The sequence below is a fragment of the Leptinotarsa decemlineata genome, unplaced genomic scaffold (assembly GCF_025532065.1).
Source record: "Leptinotarsa decemlineata unplaced genomic scaffold, Ldec_3_MD MMD2_P_RNA_scaffold_9, whole genome shotgun sequence".
Lineage (NCBI taxonomy): Eukaryota > Metazoa > Arthropoda > Insecta > Coleoptera > Chrysomelidae > Leptinotarsa > Leptinotarsa decemlineata.
Genome location: NW_027412536.1, coordinates 16,101,317 through 16,122,458, shown reverse-complemented (window position 1 = coordinate 16,122,458; position 21,142 = coordinate 16,101,317). Strand labels below are relative to the sequence as shown.

Sequence of the window (21,142 nt, the reverse complement as noted above, 5' to 3'; positions counted from 1 at the left end):
CTGATGAAGTTACGTTGTAGCGAAACCCTCTTCGAATAAAATCAATTATGAAAATTTTATAATAATTATCATGGATAGTAGGTATTATTATTTTCCATCAAGTAACGGATTAGATTATTCATAATATGGAATTATTTCTCACACAATTATAGGTATAACTCCATATAAATTCCTACGTTCAAATAGATTATACTTTCCTTAAAAATATATGATTGTGTATGCAAATACATGTCAATTTAGAGACTACAGGGAGTAGCTTTTTTTTAAAAGTCACACTTTATTTTTCGGTGAAATAAAGTTTTTTGAGACTTGGGTAGATTATTTATGCATAAATATGACAATCCTAAAAAATTTTAAACATTTTTTCTTTTCGCATATCTTTTGATATAAATAAGGGCATCCGCATGGACGGTGCTATAGGGATTATACAGTAAGTTTTCGGTCTGTTTGATAATAGAAAGAATAGGATAGTATTTGAGGATAATTTAACGTACCTATTATCAGACCGTCAATCGTTCAACCGTATTGGACTCATATAGTTGTAAGAAAATTGAAAAATACGAAAAATATTACGTTTATGAAAGATGAGTCACCTTCACATTGTGATCGGTTGGTCTATGAGTAGCTAAATGGCAATTATTTGAACCGCTGGAAAGGTAGACAGACAGAGATAACCTGAAATGCTATTCGAATATTGAAATTATGGTATTTATCGTTCATTTGTAAATTCTTTAACCCAATTACTTAGAAACTGCTAGTTTGAGTGATAATAAGACCTCTTTTTTATTAAACAAATAATAATAGCCCCATTTTTGCGTCAAGTGATGGCATGCTATTGTATTTTTATGAAGAAAAAAAAAATAAAAATTATGCTTTTGACGTGAATTTTGTGATACCTTGATATCTTGTCCCGTCCAAAAATCAGGAGGGGAGAGGTAATTTGGTATTCGCAGTGTATATTATATAGTATTGAAAATGAATGCAATTATTATACTGTACTATCGTCTTTCCACTGCTGGTTCTATAATGTAAATGATTCAACTGAATTAGTTATGATTCCACTAGTGTAGTCATTTTTATTCATCGGTAGCATCTGCAACGTGCAGATTGATGTGGATTGTTATTATTATAACAGAATTCTAAAATAAGTAATCAATCAACATTATGATGAAATTGGCTTATACTTGATGAAAATCCATAAATAACGTGTTTAAAGAATATTTTATTGTGAGATTTTCACTAAACAGTTTTACAAAAACGCAACACGAGTTTCGCCATGCAATGGTTTCTTCAGCGTTTTTGTAAAACTGTTTAGGTGAAAATTTTACAATGCAGTGTTTTTTGAATAGGTAAATTAATATTAACCAATCTAAGAAAATTCGAACAATTGATAACACTTGATTAATGAACAAAAGGGTGTCAAGGAAAAATAAAGTATATGGTGAATAAATATTTGTGATTCTGATACATAATTATTACACTGGCTCACCGAATAATACTTTTTGGATTCACAAGCAGACTTGACAATTGTGCGAACGAATATGAATATTTTTGACTACAGTTCATTAAAGTAATCATTAATCAGTATTTTCCTTGAGTTTTACATTCGAATTGTCAAAACTAGATGTCGCGCTCTTTGTGGTTCAACAGAATACCACATCTAAGGTGTTTTCTGTAGTTTAATCGTAATCGAGTGTGTATTCAAAAACGATTCGTAGTTACGTCATTGGTAGTAAGATTAGCTGGAATGATTCAATTTGTGTCAGATGTCAAATTCAATAATAAAAACAAACTTTTCAATTTTCTCTAACTCAATTATAATCGGATTTGTGCAAGTAATACTTTTCCAGCTTTATTTTGTTTTTTTTAAGGACAAAACACAAGCACTACAAGAAAATCCGGGAAAATTTTATTTTATGGGATACTCACGGATTTTCGCGAATTTTTCTACGACGATACTACGTGATAGTAGAAATTCGGATCACTTTTTATTTTTTGTCGCACTCAATTAGTTTTCGAGATATAACCTGTCAAAGTTTGTATGACGTCATATTTTACCTTTTTTTTAAGTAATAAACGATTGCAATTTACATATTTTTTATTCAACACATCTTTTTCCATATCATCGCACTCTTTTCTATCCCTTTTCATTCACTTTTTGCCAAGTTTCTTGAAGTTAGATTGAAATTTAATAATTTGTCATATATGGTAACTCAACCTAACCTTACCCGACCTAACCTAACTCAGTCTAATCTTACTTAAGAATTTAAAAAAACTATTCTAACCTGTCCTCCAAATTCTAAAAGGAACGTATTTTCGAATATTTACTTTTGTAAAAACTATCTTTCCTCAATATCTAACCTGACCTCCGAATTCTAAAAGGAACGTATTTTCAAATACTGAAACTTAATGCAATTTATAAAAAGTGATTTGTGTGCACCTAACAAATTATGGAATTTTATTCTAATTTCAGGAAACTCGGCAATACGTGATTGAAAAGGGATATAAAAAGGTGCGATGATATGGAAAAAGTTGTGTTTTAAAAAAAGGTAAAATATGACGTCATACAAACTTCAACAGGTTACCTATATCTCGAAAACTAATTGAGTCCGACAAAAAATAAAAAGTGTTCTGAATTCCTACCATCATGTAATATCATCCCAGAAAAAATCGCGAAAATACGTGCGTATCCCATACAGTTTAATTCAGCCGAAAATCTTTAAGGAGCTCTCAGATCGGTGTCTGTGCGAAAGTAGCGATTCACATTGGATTTGAATCACTGGAGGTTGAATCCATTTGGAAAAACGTTCTCAGGAAGTTTATTCCACATAAACGCAGTTCTCCAGATGAAAGACTTCTTTAATAGTGAAGTTCGAGGTGTACCGAGCTGAACCTGAAAACGATGAGCAGGCACAGTCCGTCGCGTATTTCTGATATGTACCCCTCTTGGTAGAATCAAATGTGCCAAGTCACTTGAACACCTCCCGTGAAAGTATATATAGAAGAGAGACATATCTCCAACTTTCTTCGATGTTCCAGGAGATCAATGTCGCACGTGATGTTCGCGTCTCCAATCAGGCGGATGTCGCTTTTCTAGATGGAATCCAGCAACTTCAGGGTATGTTTGGGGGCAGAGCTCTGTACATGAGAACAATACTCCAAAAAAGGTCTGTTCTAAGCTTTATAAAGCATCAAAAGTTGCTGAGGTGTGTATACTTAGTTTTCTGGTTCGGAACAGTGTTTTAAGCTTTCGAGAAGCAGCCCTTGCAATTCCAGAGACATGATTGTGCCAAGACATATTGGTGTTCATTTTAACCCCCAACAAACTTATCGAAGCAGAAAGCGGAATTGTCCGACTTGACATTATTATATCCGGTTCGGAGACATGTATCTTCTTGGAGAACATCGATGCCTGGGGTTCTGTACATCCTTACAACGTATTTGATGAAAAGTTTTCAGCACTTTATGAACTATAATGATCAAAATAAAGCAGAAACTGACAACTGACGTATCGTAATGTCAAATTCCGTTTCAAAACCAACCCCACGCTATTTTTGAAATATGATGAATACGTTTCAAATCATAGTTGATGTGACATCATCGTTTCAACGACAGAATGAATGTATTTGAATCACAGATGAATACGTTTTGAATACATGAGCGCCAGAAAACGCCTCTAATAGTTATTGATGTTTCGAAAGGAGCACATACGTGGCGATTGGAAAAATAATATTTCAGAAGGTAACCATTTACATTGGACGAGTGTATAAGTATTTCAAAGTTATCGTGAACGATTACTCCTATAGATTCTACATTAAAGAACCCAACAGAACAAGAAGGCGCTGCAGACACGTTAATACAACAAGATGAAAAGCAGTTCTGTACATGGCTAGTAACTCACAATAGTCGCAATCATTCCGCTGAAGGAGTAGAGTATGCTAGTTTCGTGCAGAAAAAGTTACAATTATTGTCATTGTTGATAACACTAGACAGTCTTGTTTCCACTTACCAGGTCTCATCAATGGTGCTAGGCTGAACCACTGACCTGTCCTAATGAGGACAAGCCTGAAAGTAATGGAAATGACATCTCCACCTACGAAGATGCCATCTATGTGATCAACAGAAGATTCAATTCTCGAATATCAAAGATACAAGAGGCTCCTTAGGGGTATCAGTAGCCAAAGACGTCTTCGACGTCAATCGCCGAAAGAGATTCGACCTCTGTCTTTCACTACAGCTTTCACTGCAAAGCAGCTAGATAGACTCCCATACAGTAGTGCTAGACTGAAAACTGAACTTTCTTTAAAATGACAAGCCTGAAAGTGAAGACGATGATATCTTCTACGAAAATTCCATCTATAGGATCGACAAAGTATCGACTATTGAAGCCTCGTTTATCTTCAATCCTCGAATTTCAATGCCTAGTTTATATTGGATATTCGAGAATTGAGTCTGCTGTTGATCGCACAGATGGCATACTAATGAAGAGTGATATCATCGCTTATACTTTCAGACTTGTCCTTTTTAGAACAGTTTAGCCTAGCACCACTAATGTGAACTCATGGGCCGAAACAACGCTGTCTTATGTTGGATCACAAATCTATCTGCCTTGCAGTGATAGCAACGGTAAAAAGTCACAGGACAAATCTCTTTCGTCGATCGATGTCGAAGCTTGGCTTTGCAATTAATCGCCATAAGGAGCCTTGTTTATCGTGGTTATTAGAGGATTGAGTCTCCTGTCGATCCCATAGATGACATCTTCGTAGGGGGATAAATTTGGCATTGCAACTGATTGCTTTGAGAAGCCTTGTTTATATTTGTTTTACGAGGATTGGGTCTTCTGTCGATCCCCCAGATGACATCGTTGAAGGGGGAGATGTCGTTGCCTTTACTTACTTGATAACATAGTTTCGAATGAAACAAAGAACTAATACTTAAATATTTTTCGGGAGACTTGCCTTATAATTATCTCCCGAATATTCATCTAAGACACTGCCACAAACTGACCTCATGTATATTGCACATGCTGTCATAACAACTTCGTCTATTTCTAACATTATCACTTCCTTTGGGTTTTCGTTGAGCAATTCTCGAAGAAGGGCACCATCTCCTCCACCTGGAAACTGGTCTTTATATAGTGGGCTGTTCAAAAATTAAGTGAATGTTCATGAAATTATTTTACATTTTTATGTTGGTACACTCGTCTCCAACATATGATCACTGTTTCAGCGGTTTAGCATGTTATATGTTTAGTTTATTGGTGGTGGGCATAAAAGTTCTGAGTGATCGTTGATTTTCTGCTACCAAAAAATGTAGATGGAAATGAAATTGAGTGCTCAAAAATACTTGGAATGTTGACAGTGGCATACGGTGATTGTATTCTGCGTCAGAAAAACGTTTACGAGTGGTAGAAGATTTTCACAGGAGGTGTAGAAGATGTGGATAACGACGCTTGCCCTAGTCGCCCCAGAACATCAAAACCTGAGGAATATGTTGAGGAAGTAAAGAACATTATTATGGTGAATCGTCGAATCACTATAATAGAAGTTGCTGAGGATGTCGGCATATCGATATCATCATGACATGAAATTTTTTGGGAAATTCTGGGCATGAAGCGTGTGACAGCAAAGTTCGATCCAAAATTGCTGAATTTTGACCAAAACAACCGTCAGATGAGCTCTGCTCAGGAATTGTTGCCTGACGTCAACGATGATCCAGATTTGCTCAAAAGGGTCATAACTGGTGACGAATCATGGGTATATGGTTATGACACCTAAACCAAAGTCCAATCGTTCCAATGGAAGAGTGCAGAAGAAGCAAGACCAAGGCCAAGGCCAAGTTCGATGAAATGCCAAGGTTTTGCTCACTGTTTTCTTCGATGACCGTGGCATATCGCATCAGGAGTTCCTGCTACATGAACACACGGTCAATAGGAAATATTATCTTGAAATTATGCGCAGCTTGCGAGGAGCAATACGAAAGAAACCTCCGAAAAAAGGTTTTATGGAAAAACAATTCATGGCTTTTGCATCACGATTTGTGCGTTCCATTAAGCTTGTGGCTTACTTGTCCGGCATAGCACAGTACGGCCCGTCCCGTCAAAATATGTATAGGATTGAAACGATGAGAAAGAATGAAGAACCGCCCACTAGCCCGGCTCGGCACAGCCAAGAGCGCCCGCCGCCGGAAAGGATTACAGATCTCCGATCCTGTCCGGCAAATAACGGTACTTACGTGCTGTGACGGACTGGCCAAGTGAGCGCATTGTCGGCCAGCGCTTGCCAGCTTGCTATTCCATCAGTTGACAGCACGGTGTGTACCTATGAAAATTAACGAGAAAAATTGAGATGCTTGTTAAGACAGGCTCTAGAATATCCAGAAGTTCTGAAAATATTGCCAGAAGTAGTAGAAGAAATCGTTCCAGAAATACTGGAAAAATTTCTCCTCGTCTTCTTTCAGGTCGTTGAAAAGATGATGACATTTTTCCAGATTTACCCTCTTTTGATTAATGGGATGGACCCACATCCTTCTTTTTTGAGACTATTTTCTTCTATATTCAATAATGCGGCCACTTTAATGATGACTTCTTCGTCAGAACTGCTAGTGATAGACACGTTTCTGTCACCGCTCGATGTCAACTGAAATTCCCTTGAAATCGAACAAACAGCACCTTCAGTATGCTGGTTGTAGCTGGACAAGTGGGCGACAAGTTTTAAGCGCTCACAACGATCAACACTCCTTAATGGCCGGGACACACTTCTTCATACACCTCTCCGATCCGACTCCGGTTTGATTTTGCCCCAAAAGCGGATCGGTGCAGGATCGCCAGTGTGCAGGAGAGTGCAGTGTCATACATGCTTCCGACTTCTTTCTTCGATTTACCACTCCGGTTTGATACACTTGCTACTCTCGCCAGTGTCCTCTAAAAGCAAAATGTTCAAGAATTTTAGCAACTGCGATTTAGCGATTATGGCACTCTGTTTGGAAGAAGATGAGGAAAATCAGAGATCTCTCATAGAGAACAGCGGTTCAGCTCTTCAGTATGGTCATATAGAACTGGATATTTTCTGACGGTTTTAATAACATTTTTTAAATTTAATTTTAAGAAAACAAAAAACTCAAATATCATACAAACTCCAAGCGATACCCGTCCCGCAGCTGGAGAATGAATAGGCTGCACTATGGGATCGTGATCGAATGCAGGATCGGAGTCGGATGGGAGCGCGGTTGGCTACGTATCGGACCGATGTGAACTACTCTATTCGGACTAAAGTACCATTTCCCTCTCAGACAATCGTCCGACTGTATGATGGGAGTCGGACACTCGTCCGACTGTATGATGGGAGTCGGATCAGAAGGGTGTATGACAAGTGAAATATGACATTTGAAGCTTGGAGATGTCGACAAGAAATTTAAGAGTAGCATAAATTTAGAGTATAATCTAGGTGTGCAATTAGACATGACACTTTCAAAATCTACAGTGCAATATGTGATATAATACAAGTGTATTTTATCTGAGGGGGAATACTTTGAAGGGGACACAATGGAAATTAATGAATAAATTAATGTTTCGAGAAAAATTAAAGTTCACCTTATTTTTTGAATAGAGTAGTATAACAATTACATATTTGAGGAAACCTACGAACTGTAGTTGCTTTCTTCTTATCAACCCAAATATAGTAGTTTTTGTTATAAAGTTTATAAGTCATACCATCACAGGTAAGCATTTAAGAACTCACCTAATATTAATATTTCTTTGTCTTTGTAGTCTTCGATCCCTCTTGCCATCAGAGTCTCAGTATAAATCAAATCCGCTTCGGAAATATCTGAAATTTTGAAATGTAGAGACTAAAGTGAAATGAAAGTTCGAAAAGTGTACTAATTGAGCATTTTCAAGTTGGAAAAACAGAAGGAATGGTATCGACTATCTTAGATTCTATCAAAGGTTGTTTTTTCTAGAAGAGTTTTCAATAATTCCAATGTTTCAACAATAACAAATTGAAGAAACTTACATCAATCATTCTAAATTATACAAATGAAATATCAAAATTATAACTCAGGCATAATGTTTGGCAGAGATATATTCATTTGAATATGTGGATCAGTGATTCAGAGTTCTTTGAAGTCATCTATAGTATATAAGTTTGGCCTGATCATTGATAGTATGTGTTTTATTCCATAACAGTTTCACTGATTTGTATCAAAATTTCATAATGACAAATATCGAATGGATATTGAAAGTGAGATTCAAAATGTTTTTATTCGATAAACACTTACTTCATATGTAGCTCACAGCTTTAGCAAACGCCATGATTATTATTCGTAAAGGCTTGAAACTTCCACAATTCACTTTCCTAATTCTAAAAAAAGTAGTGATGAAAGATATAAGTATGTCTAAATATTTCTTAAGGAGAATTGTTTTTTCAAATAAATTGTACCTGTTTGAAATTGTACTGAAAAATAAAAAATTATCAGCCAGTTGTGAAAAGAAGTTGAAGGAAAACCATTTTTCTTTGTTTGCTCTTTTTGAGGATATTGAAATATTGAATGTTGAATTTGCACAGTCTTTCCTAACTGATTATTCACAAAGTACTTTCGAATTATTCTTGTATGTAAAAAAATTGTGGGGCGTAGATCTTTTTGAAATTTTTGAGATTTCTTATACAGATAGTATAATCCAAATAATTGACAGCTTGATATATTTGATTCACTTTATATAGAATATCCAATTTATTATACTCGAACACCGTGAAAATGATTTATTCTCATATCCTGAAATATACAAGTTATTGATTTTTAATTTTGATTTAATTGAACCATTAATGTGTTATTTACTATATTTGTATACGGCTATTAAATAACGAGACTCGCGCGCATAGAGGGCGCCCTATAAGGGTGGGAAAAAATCGAGTAGTGCGTTGGGTATCCGGAAATCTTCTATATTCACGTACCAAAACAAGTTTTCGTCACTATTATAGTATTTGTGTAGTAGCGGTTTGAAACGAACGTGTTTTTTTCTCGTGCCGAAAAACATGTGTGTCGAAAAACAGAAGCAACGTTGAATTGAAAAAAACTCCGACTGATGCAAGAGGCCTATAGGGACAATTCTTTATCTTGTCCGCGTGTTTTGAGTGGTGTAAGCGCTTCAGTGAGGGCCGAGAGAGCACTGAAGATGACCAGCGCCCAGGTCGCCCTGTAAATGTTTCAACTCCAGAGACAGTGACCAAAATCAACCAAATTGTGCGTGCAGATCGTCGAATGAGCATCCGGATGATTGCCGACGCTGTAAACGCCAATAAAGAAACGGTTAGAAACATTTTACATGAGGAATTACACATGACAAAAGTCTGTGCGAAGTTGGTGCCAAAAAACCTGACTGCTGACCAAAAGCTCTTTCGTCAACAGGTCTGCTCAGATTTCCTAGAAAGGTTAGAACAAGATCCCGGACTGATGAAAAACATTATTAGTTGGGACGAAACGTGAATTTTTCAATACGATGTTGAAACAAAGCGGCAATCGATGCATTAGAAGACGCCTGAATCGCCCAGAATCAAAATGCAAGGCAATGTTGATCGTTTTTTCGACATTAACGGTATCGTGATGACTGAATGGGTTGACTTACTACCCTTACGAGGGTAGGGGAGTATATTGAAGAGGAGCATTTGAATGTAGAATAATTTTTATAATAAATCTCCTTTTCGTAACCAGTCTCGTTATTTGAAAAATAAAAGTTATTGGAAATTAATAGTTATGCAATAAGAAATTGGTCGATTTATAATATTCGTTGAATGAATAAATGCTATAAAATCCCGACAAAAATATGTCACTGTTTTTCGAGTTTGAAAGCTGTGGATTTTTGGAATTTCTTCCTGACGTTTCGCTGGCGCGAGTGGCTACCTTCTTCAGAGGTTCAACCATCATGGCTTGCTGTCCGATGACTAACTTTTAGGCTTCGTAAAGCGTATTTATTCCTTTTCAGGTAATCAGTTGTATTGGTACCTGTATTTGTACCTGTACTTGTACCTGCACGTGTACCTGTACTTGTATCTGTACTTGAACCTGGAACATTAACAACCTTGCTGCCTGTTGTCATTCTGTTCGTTATTCTCAAATTCCTTAAAATGGGGTTCTATATTCGACTGAGGTTCACCGCTTCTTCTCTTCTGTTGAAATTCTCCGTGTGTTTGTGGATCTCTATTGCCTCCCATACCAGTCGGCTATAGTACCCCTGGTTGGGGGCAATTAGTTATGTGTTTTTTCAAACAAAATTATGTGGTCTCCTTCATTAAGCGCGTGTTCTGCCACAGCTGACTTGTTCGCTTGGCCTAGTCTGCAGTTCCTGCAGCCTAAAAGTTAGTCATCGGAGAGCAAGCCATGATGGTTAAACCTCTGAAGAAGCTAGCCACTCGTGCCAGCGAAACGTCAGGAAGAAATTCCAAACTCGGCTTTCAAACTCGAAAAACAGTGACACTGAAAACCTCAGCCGCGAAAGTCTGAACCATTTTGTCAATGATGGGAGGGGTCGATTTTTTTTCTTTGGTGTTAATGACTTCCACTACCATGCCAATTGATTTCTTGTTCTAGATAGGTTATATTGGTTTTCAATTCATCTGGTGAACATCATCACTATTTCCAGTCTATCAGTTCCCAATTACCATACCAACATACCTTCACCTAGATGAATTCTCGCAAGAGTATAACAAGTCGGAATTGCGTCCGACTTCGGTCCCCGGGGTTGTGAGCCGGGCACTTATTGACAGTACCAAATACAGCTGATTTTTATTGAATAGCCATTTGGACACATAATTTTTAACTTTCCACCCCTCCATCCTGAAGGGTGAAAACCCTCATTTCAAAATTTTGAAAAGTAACTCTTTTGGTAATACGACTGAAAAATTCCCTACACTGAATACACCAGAAAGGTTTTTTTCAATCATTCCTTCCTACATAAACTTTTTGGCATGATTTGTTATCTTTGTCCATTTTTGAATTGTTGATCTTTTTATGTGTATCCAAGGAGTTACCAGTCTTATACATTATGTTGATGTTCTCTTTTGATGGTAGTTTTTTCATTTTATCTGATGATTTTCCAGTATATGTGATTTGTAGGTGTTAGTGTTACTTTAAATGTGCGGTTATACTTGAGGGAGCAGATGTCTGTTAACCCCAGCAAAACTTGGATAATCCCCTTCACCAGGAGGAGAAAATTGGACGATCTAACGCCACTTTCCCTCAATGGTGAAGTCATTCCATTTGGAACGGAGGTGAAATATCTTGGCATTGTCCTTGATAAAAAACTCACCTGGAACGCCTAATTGGAAAAAGTTTCACACAAAGCCAGACTGTCCCCATAGACATGTCGCAGGATTTGTCGTAAAACTTGGGGTTTGGGTCCCAAACAAATCCATTGGATTTATGTGATGATTTTCATAACAATGTTCACTTATGGTGCAATTGCCTTGTGGCCTAAAGCTTTACTGAAAACGGCCCAGGCGAAGCTTTCTGGCTTACACAGAGAGGCAAGTCTGGCCATCAGTGGTGCCATCAGTACCACACCGTCAGCGGCCATGGAGATCTTTCTAGATCTATCTCCTCTCCACATTTTTCTTGAGAGAGAAGCTAGATGGACTGCATAAAGACATGTGCACATTGCCAATTGCACAAATCAACTTAACGCAGAGTGCAACAGGCTGTTGGAATAGGAAATATTGAGAGCAGATAGTTGTTGGTTCACAGATGGATCAAAAACACCTTTCCAGTTCTGGTGCAGGTGTTTTCTGTCGCAGACCCAGGACAGAGATATCAACCTGCCTGTCATTGGCATCGCTTTACGCTTTGACAAACAAAGATTGAACACCTGGATGGCAAGAAGATTCATGCACTTCTGGCAGAATCTTCCGAAATTGGCTCACTCCAAGGCGTTAATTCACCCTTCGAAGCTTGATACCAAACAGTTGTTGGACTACTTGGGATGAACTACGATGTCTAACAAGCCTTCTTACACGTCACTGTCATTTGACTCATCATATGCAGAGACTCGAACTATCGGAGGACAATGTGTGTCGCCTCTGTTTGCAAAATGATAGAACAGCAGAGCACATACTTTGTGCCTGCCCCGATGGGGACCGAATCAGGTGTTTACAGTTCGGCAGAGCCGTACTCTTACCATCTGTCCTGAAAAATCACTCACCATACAAACTAATCGGCTTCGTTAAAAAGCCGATTGGTCTAGTGTGAATAAGTGTGAGCCCCAATAAACTCTTGCGGGTTGCGGTGGAGGGTCGAATAGACCCATTTACTTTGGGCCTAACCTAACCTATACTTGGTTAATGACCTGTTTGAAAAGTTTTTTGTCAAGGATGTGATGAATCATGAAGTTGAAGTTTGTATTTTCTGCAATTTGTTTTATCACATTTGATTCCTTATAAAAATTCCCTGTGGACATCGGGATACTGATGAGTCTGTAGATCATGACATTGTGAGCTGTTAATTTTTATTAATGAAGATGATTAGAATGTTTATTGACAGTTGTGTCTGTATGGATTGATTGTTATATGTATATATTGTGTGTTATATGTCGAGGGATATATCTATTTAAAAAAACGTACAATTGTTTTCTCACATGAAGATCAATTTACGAATTACAGTCTTGATTATCTATAATTTAATGGTTTTGACCTGAATTAAAGTTCATTCTTTTCTTTTTCGAACATAAAGATAAGAACTTAGTTTCGAAAATGTTGTTAAATATTGATTTATTCTTTGGTTATTACCTACTGAACGAGTTCTCTAGTCGGTTCATTTCATTCAATGCTTCATTGCTGCATGGTTTTTTGTCTGTTAATTCAGTACAGTTTAGTTTATCAATAAAGAGAACTTTCAGTGATTTAACTCTTGAGGCTACGTACACTTGTCAAGTAGCAAAGAGCGTTAAGCCTAACTAGATAGCAGATTTCCATCACAAATCGGCCTTCTTGTAAAATTTTCTTTGCCAGCAGTTGACCCTTGTCGGTCCCTTCACCATTTGTTCGAGCACCACCAAACTATCCCCAACCTTTGACGAGTTATAACTATTCGAAGTTGGTATGTTGGCCATCTTTTGTCCACCATACCAAATTTGTTTTTCCTTGAACTTTTTTATTTGCTATAACTACATATCACGGAGGTGAATAAAAACATTTTTGGGAGTTCGCCATATTGGACTAATAAAGAAGCGATTTCATTTTTCATATTTTCGACTGAGTTAACATAAGAGGTACTTTGACATCCAATTTTTTGAAATCAGTATCGACATGGATCATTTTACAATATACTTCTGTCAAGGACTTTATAGAATTTATCCATTACTTTTGGGAAGCTGTTACTGATAACATCAGTTGGAAGAAATACTTTATAATATTGAATTGACAGATTCATTATCTGACTTCCATTAATTTTGGTTATTTAATCAAATTTGAAAACTAAAAATTAAAAAGATAAATTGATGGACTCCGCTGTAATAATATAGTATATTATGCCAATTGGGGTGAATTATCGAAATATAATGGAAAAGTTGAAAAAAATATCAGAATTAATTCGAAAATATCAGTCTGTTGTTATACGACAGTTTATTTGAGTATCCAATTGTTACTTTTCATACTTTTTCAACATCCTAGTTTTTCAGTTTTGCCAATTTCAAAAAAAGATATGAGGAATGTTTCTAAACTTACTTTGTAAATCATCTAACACAAGCATATTTCCCAGAGTCTTAGAATGTACGATTTGCACCTTTTGATATGGAGAATTTTGCTCGAAAAGAATTTTATCAATATCATACTCCAAAAGACGTTCATCTGAAAGAAAAAATATACAGTATTATATATCAACAAATCAGCCTCCAAGCACTTAACACTAGTTAAATGAAATGAATAGAAACACCTTTGTCTAAATACTACTAGTAGATTTCATTTATACGACCGGTTTCAGGTTTGACCCCATTATAACCCGAAACCGATTGTATAAATAAAATCTACCAGTGGTATTTAGACAAAAGTTTATTTTATTCATTTCGTTTAAGTGAAATGAATAAAAAATATGAAATTAAAAAAAATGTATGCAAAAAATTTCAAATTTAAATAATTTGAGATTTAAACTAGCATGTAGCCAGACAGTGAATATTACATATAAAGATTTCAGTATCACATGTTAAGTAACATTTGAATAGATAATGAAATATGGGTACATATATATATATATATATATATATATATATATATATATATATATATATATATATATAATATATATATATATATATATATATATATATATATAAAATTATTATTAAAACAGAGATATTTGGTTTCATAACTGATACAAATACCCTAGTGAACAATTGAAAACAATTAAAAACAATAAATGAAAAATCAATAAATGATAGCCAATAATGTCCCAAATAATTCCACATAACTATAAAATTTGTATTCTATTACTTTTTTTTCAATTCTTTGAGTGCTCTTTTTTTATTTCTTCAGGTAATTCATTGAACTCGTGGAAGCCCTTAAAAATTAACGAATTCATGGTATTTCCGAATGCCGGTCTGTTTATATGTATATTATTGGAATTTCTTGTATTATAATTATGAATGTTTTCATTGAATTTTATGTAATCTGTAATCTGGCACATTCTGGTGCCATTCAATTTACAATTTTGTATACTAGAGTCATTATAAAATAGTAGAGTCTACTTTCAATTGATAACCAATTCAAATAATCAAGCATACTTTTTATGGGAGTACAGCGATTTGTTTTAGAGATTACTCTCATCCCTCGATTTTGTTGTTTTATGTAGCATATTTAATTTATTGAGGTTAAATAAAAATAATAATGAAGCACAATAATCAAAGTGTGGTTGAATAATGGTATTGTAAACTGTTACTTTGGACTGCATTGACAAATTTTGTGCTATTCTACTGAAAAAATATAGTTTTTTCGATATTTTCTTATGTATATATTCAAAGTGATTGTCAAAATTTAAAAAATTATCCAGTTGAAAACCAAGGTATTTAACTGATGAAACAACTTCAATTTTTTCGTTATTGATATTGAGGTTTATACCGTTGATATCTAGAGAACTGTGTTTATATTTCGTGGTGAATATCATTGCTTTTGTTACAAGTATTAAAAGATGATGTTTACAAAGTAGCGTGTTAAAAATATTTTTAACACAGTGTTGAAAGTATGACACCACTGTTACAGTCACTAAACATACTATGCACGACGTGGTAACCAAAATTAGTAACATTATCGATGAATTCACGTCTTGATGTGAACGCAACCGACTAGTCTTGAACACCTCAAAATCAGTGATAATGAAATTTCATAACAGAAATAATAATATTCAAGATGCAATGTTCTCTATTGATGAAATAGATATGTCACAAGAAGTAAAATTTTTAGGAACAATTGTGGATGAAGCCTTGAACAGGAACTCTCATATTGATGGTGTCTGCAAGAAACTCAATAAAGCATGTTTTGCCATAAAGCAGATAAAAAACTGTATAGATCAGAAAAGTCTGATTAGCATCTATTATGCAATGGCTTTTTCACATATTTCCTTGAACATCATGTCTTGGGGGTGCGGTTCAGATTTCAACAGGGTATTTATAGGACAGAAACGTATTCTGAGACTAATTTTTGACATGGAATATCGTAAAAGTTGTAAACCAGTGTCTATAAGAAATCATCTCCTAAGTATTCCACAAAATTTTCCGGTTTATATGTCAATTAACAACTGAGCAAAAGCAATGAATCTTTTTCTTGAAGTACGAAAAATCACTCACTAGCAGCGCTAGTAGTTCGGTAGGGACAAACACTGTCTAATCCTCATATAAACATATGGTAAATTACATATAAAAAAGAAAGTTTTTAACACAAGATGATGTTTCTGGAGCAAAACTATAATTTGCAACTGTGAAGGATAACAAAGCAACGGGAAAAAAAGTGAATTAATAGACAGGTTAATATACAAACTCTAGTAAAAGAGTAGCGGTAGATTCTGTAATAAAAGAAATTTAAAATAATTATGAATTTCAGATTTATATCCCAGTAAAATATGAAGCAAATATAGATGGTAATGAAATGAATTTAATTAAATATAATAAATGAATATAGTTTAATAAATGATTGAGGATATATCTCATTCTAATCAATGGTAATTAACTATGAAAAGTTTACTATTCATTTCATGTTTAGAGCATACATATGAATATTTATGTAATTTTTTACACTGGTAAATCCACTCTTCTCGAAGCATGTATCAATTTCTTTCATCTAACCTCATTATTATGAGGTTTTATAAATGGTATAAAAAACACGTTTTCTTTCGGATATCGATTAACCGACGTGCAATTCGCAAAACAGCAATGCTTTGTTGGCATTATACCAGCACAAAATAATTTTTTTAAACAGATTCATATTTTTGAATAATAAATTAATATTACGTAAATAACACTATTTTACATGTGAATAGTTTATGTTTGTCCCTACTACTAGTGCTGCCTCTCGTGACACGTTCGCTGTACTATTCTCAGAAAAAAGACTCATTGAGAGTACCCCTTCACAGGAAAGCTAAATTACAAAAATCACCCCTATATTATGGGATCATCCTGTATAATAAACTGCCATCTTCGATTAAAACTCTGAAATCCGAAAATGTGTTCTATAACCGTCTTAAATCCTTGCTCATTGAAAAGTGTTACTATAGTCGCCAGGAATACCTAAACGATAATTTAATGTAGTTATTTTCTGAATAAGTCTAATGTGAATGTCATAAATGTTATTTATTAGTGTTATAGTATGCTTTTTGTTTTTAATTAACCTGCCATATGTACATATTGTACCCATTGACTAAAATAAATTATTATTAATTTTATTATTATAATATAAGATATGTCTTACTGACAATTGCGTTTGTAAGTATGTCCATATTTTTATTCATTTGTGTTTTTACTACATATCGTTTTTATAGGTTCACAACTTTTTTCTATACTTCATTTCAACTATGTACCGAGGGTAAATGGTTTGATTCAATTGACGTACCGTATTTATATATTATACCACAGTGGTTTATTATATTATCATTATTATTATTATTTTTTACAGGATTTTGTTGACGAAATAGCAATGAACGAAACATAATTATTCAATTTTCAAGGAAGTTTTATTATGAAGAACAGATATAGATACAATTAAATTCTGTCACTATTTTATTATATACATTAATTATATTTCATGGACATTAACATTTATTCTTGAAGTGAAGAGGACGATGCTGTAACGGTGGGACTATTCTTTCTGCAATAGCCATTTTATAAGAAATAGATTGATCGATGTAACCCTCAGCTACTGTTGTAGACTTCCATCCTCCGTGCTGCTTCTGATTCTGCTAGCAAAGAAGCAGAAGGCCTTCTCCTTTGGTTCCGGGAGGTTCAGAGACTCAACAACGGTACAGGGTATTTTTCCAAACGTGTTTATAGCAACTGGGTTGGCACTGCATTTATAATTTGAGTATTTCAGAAAAAAGGTTGATGATTGATAACAGAAGGGAGTAATGCAACGTATTTATTAAAATAAGTCAATGTTTTTTCCGATAAATCAATGATTTATCCATTAATATATTGTCTTCTATTAATAAATGGCACAGCGCTCTTCACGCCGGCAGGCTCTATATATACCTACCGAAATATATATATATATATATATATATATATATATATATATATATATATATATATATATATATACAGAGAAAGATTTATTATATATATATATATATATATATTTCGATATATATTTATATGTTCAACTGATTGTTTTTTACTCAATTTTACTGCCCTGAAGAAGCTTCCCACTAGAGGCGAAAGCTTGGCAAAGTGAAGCAGAGTTTTTGATTTTTTGACTGAGAGATCCCGTTATTCCTTTCTACTGTACATTTCTCCAGTCGCTAAGTTTCTCAAGTTCATATATATATAGTAATATATATATATATATATATATATATATATATATATATATATATATATATATATATATATATTATATATATATATTATATATATAGTACAGGTAAATTTTCCCACGTGTTATATTCTTCTCCACGAAACAAGTGCCTGCACTTATCGCAGAAGTTCCTCATTCACTTCCATCATGTACTCATCATTTTATTTCAAATATTGTAGTGAATACAGTTATTATTTTTTACCGTAGTAAGCGCTGGTCAGGCCCTATCCCCTGAAGCCCCGATACATTCGGGAGGGCACGTCTGCAACCAACGACCACTCCCCACTACCATGGGGTGAGTGATCATTGGGTCCGAGCATCATGTGCACTGAGCAAGCGCAGTGAGCCAAGAATGACAGCCTTCTACATCTGTTCCGGCTAAGATTTCTGCCTTATTCCATTTTTCCTCCTTCGATATTCGTCTCTCCAGAACTGAAAACTCTACGACAAATATCGTCTTGCTCTGCTGGTCGAGAAGGACTACATCAGGCTTATTAGCTCGTATAAGCCTGAGGGAGTTCATGATGAAATAATTTGTTTTTCTGTTTGATTGTTGTCAGTGGTAATGATAGTTATTTCAAATGAAACGCTATAAAAATATCAAATGTGGTATACCCTTGGATTGTGAATTTATCGCTTCATCAATATCTGTAATGAATAAATACAGGTCCATATTAAAAAAAAGTTGATGACGGCCATGTTGACACGAAACGTTTTATCGAATATTCATTATCACATCGTCATAGTACACTTCGAATACAATAATATTTTTCTTTTCCATTTTTGATATTCTACGAAATAACAGTTCCATTCGAAAAAAAAGAAAACCAGCATTTTTTATTTTCCCCATATAACTCGAGAAGGGCGAAAGTTCCCGTGAATTTTCTCAGACCATTGCATTGTTCCCGATGAGAGTTATCTTTTTCCCATTTAATCGTCTTCGTATCTGTTACGGTTTAGTATATAGCAAAGTTACCACATGATGAAAAAAACGGCCTGTATAGAGGTGTAATCATTGAGTCTTGATAATACCGCTTCAAAATCTTGTTTTTCGTTTGTTTTTTGTATTCAATGTCGTGTCAATTATTTATAATATATGTTTTTTGCGAAAGTACCGTAAACTTCGGCAGATCCGGTCGACCTTCTAGCTCCTGTCGAATTAAAGAAGAACGCACCTCAATAAACTTGGATTTTAAAGGTCGAGCTGTTTTTACTATTGTGGAAAAAAGTCAATATTATACAGGGCGAGTCCCGAGTAATAAGACGATAACTGGAAGGTAGACGAAAAATATATACAATGATTTTACATGACACTCTGAAAAAAGTTTTTTCATATAGAATAGGTACCTCCTTTCAGCTCTTCCTATAATATTCCCACTCATGACAAACTCATCTAATTCACCTTTGAAAGACATAATATTAGTTTTTGCCATATTCATGGATAACTGGTTTGAGGCGCACCATCTTTTCACTTCATACGTATCATCCCTGATCATTTCAAAAAGTGTTTCCGGATCTTTATTATTCCAGAGTATACTCCTATCGTCCGCAAACAACGTTAATTTTCCTGAAATATTTATTCTGGCCAAGTCATTTATGTACAGTAAGGAGAGAGTTGGTCCGAGTATTGACCCCTGAGGCACACCACATTCTACAGGCAAATCATCAGAGTATTTTGTCGTTTTAACAACATGGCTTCTACCTGAGAGATTTGATTCAAAACATTCCTGAGAGACACCTCTAGCGTCATAGTGATAAAGCTTTCGCAACAGTATTCTGTGGTTCACATAGTCGAACGCCTTTGATAAATCACAGAGTATCGTCTCAATAGCTTCACCTCGATTTATCTTAGTATATACATCATACAAAAAATAAAATATTGCATCATTTGTACCTTTTTTAAGCTCAAAAGTCGAACTGGGCATTTGAGATGATCCCTTTTTAAGAATGTAGATAATCTAGCCTTCACCAACTTCTCACTAATTTTTGCTAGTATAGGAATGAGAGAGATAGGTCTATAGTTGGATAGATCATCACGGTCACCACCTTTATGCAGGGGAATTACTACAGATATGTTCAGGAAATCAGGAAATGTACCATTGTAAAAAGTTTTATTTATTACACGAACCAGAATATCAAATGAATTTTCTGGTAGATTTTCAAATATTCGTACAAAGATATAATCAATGCCTGAAGTAGTTTTATTTGTAAAAGTTGTTATAGTATTTCCCATTTCAGTTGAATCGGTATCGTGGAGTACTAGAGAATCAGCTTTGAAAGTGAGCTAATGGGTCAACTTGTAGAGATATATTTTCTTTTCTTATATAGTCAGTGGGCATACTTGAAGAAGACTGGCTATAAATCAAATCATCTAAAAGAACAATTCGGTTGGTTACCTCGCTTACAGGCAGATGGGGCGATGACAAACCTTTTGTTTGTTGTCCGTTTCAGCCTAGTTCGGAAATCGTCGACTTTATGTTGATGATAGATAATACCTTGCACTGATGAGTGGCCAAAGAGCCCAAAATCGGTCTGCAAGTGTGTTCCAATAATAGAAAATATATTGCGGCGGTTGTATCGCCAACAGCATATGCAGGAATAACTTCAGTAAAGAATCCTGAACTGACACCTGTCGGATATAATCTAACGGCCTTCGTGGTATTGCCCAGGGGAGTAGTTGTTTTCTGATAGATGTCTGTTCATTAACCGACAGTGTAGGGAGTTGAGACTGGCATGAACGAATTGTTATTTTAGATAATTTGATATATTTTCTGATATTTTGTCAGCATTGAATCAGTAATGTTTATTTAAGACATCAGGCCATAATGATGCTTCAACTTTCCTGATATTTCTGCCTCTGAGGCTGTTTATCACATGCCAGATCTCTTTAGACTTATTTTTGGCATATTGTAAAGAATATGTTGATATCGAAGGTCGATGTTCTATAAATGCAAATTATATAAAGGTTAATTTTTCACAATGGACTAATGAGAATTCGAAATGAGATTCTAACAGATAATTTTTAAGTTTGTCTGCATCTACAAATTGATAGCCTTCGAGGAAACAATTTTTTATCAATATCATGGTTCCCCCATGGACAGTAT

General features: G+C 35.0%; 1 protein-coding gene across 1 annotated transcript in view; it reads right to left on the bottom strand.

The window, feature by feature from the left end:
• Sms (Spermine synthase) overlaps nucleotides 1-21,142 on the bottom strand; it is a 78,019-nt gene that overhangs the window by 754 nt on the left and 56,123 nt on the right. Inside the window, exons 4-6 of the mRNA XM_074170713.1 lie at nucleotides 13,710-13,832; nucleotides 7,740-7,826; nucleotides 4,959-5,116 (exon numbers count right to left, since the gene is read on the bottom strand). Coding sequence (XP_074026814.1) covers nucleotides 4,959-5,116; nucleotides 7,740-7,826; nucleotides 13,710-13,832 — 368 coding nt within the window. The remainder of the gene's footprint in view (nucleotides 1-4,958; nucleotides 5,117-7,739; nucleotides 7,827-13,709; nucleotides 13,833-21,142) is intronic.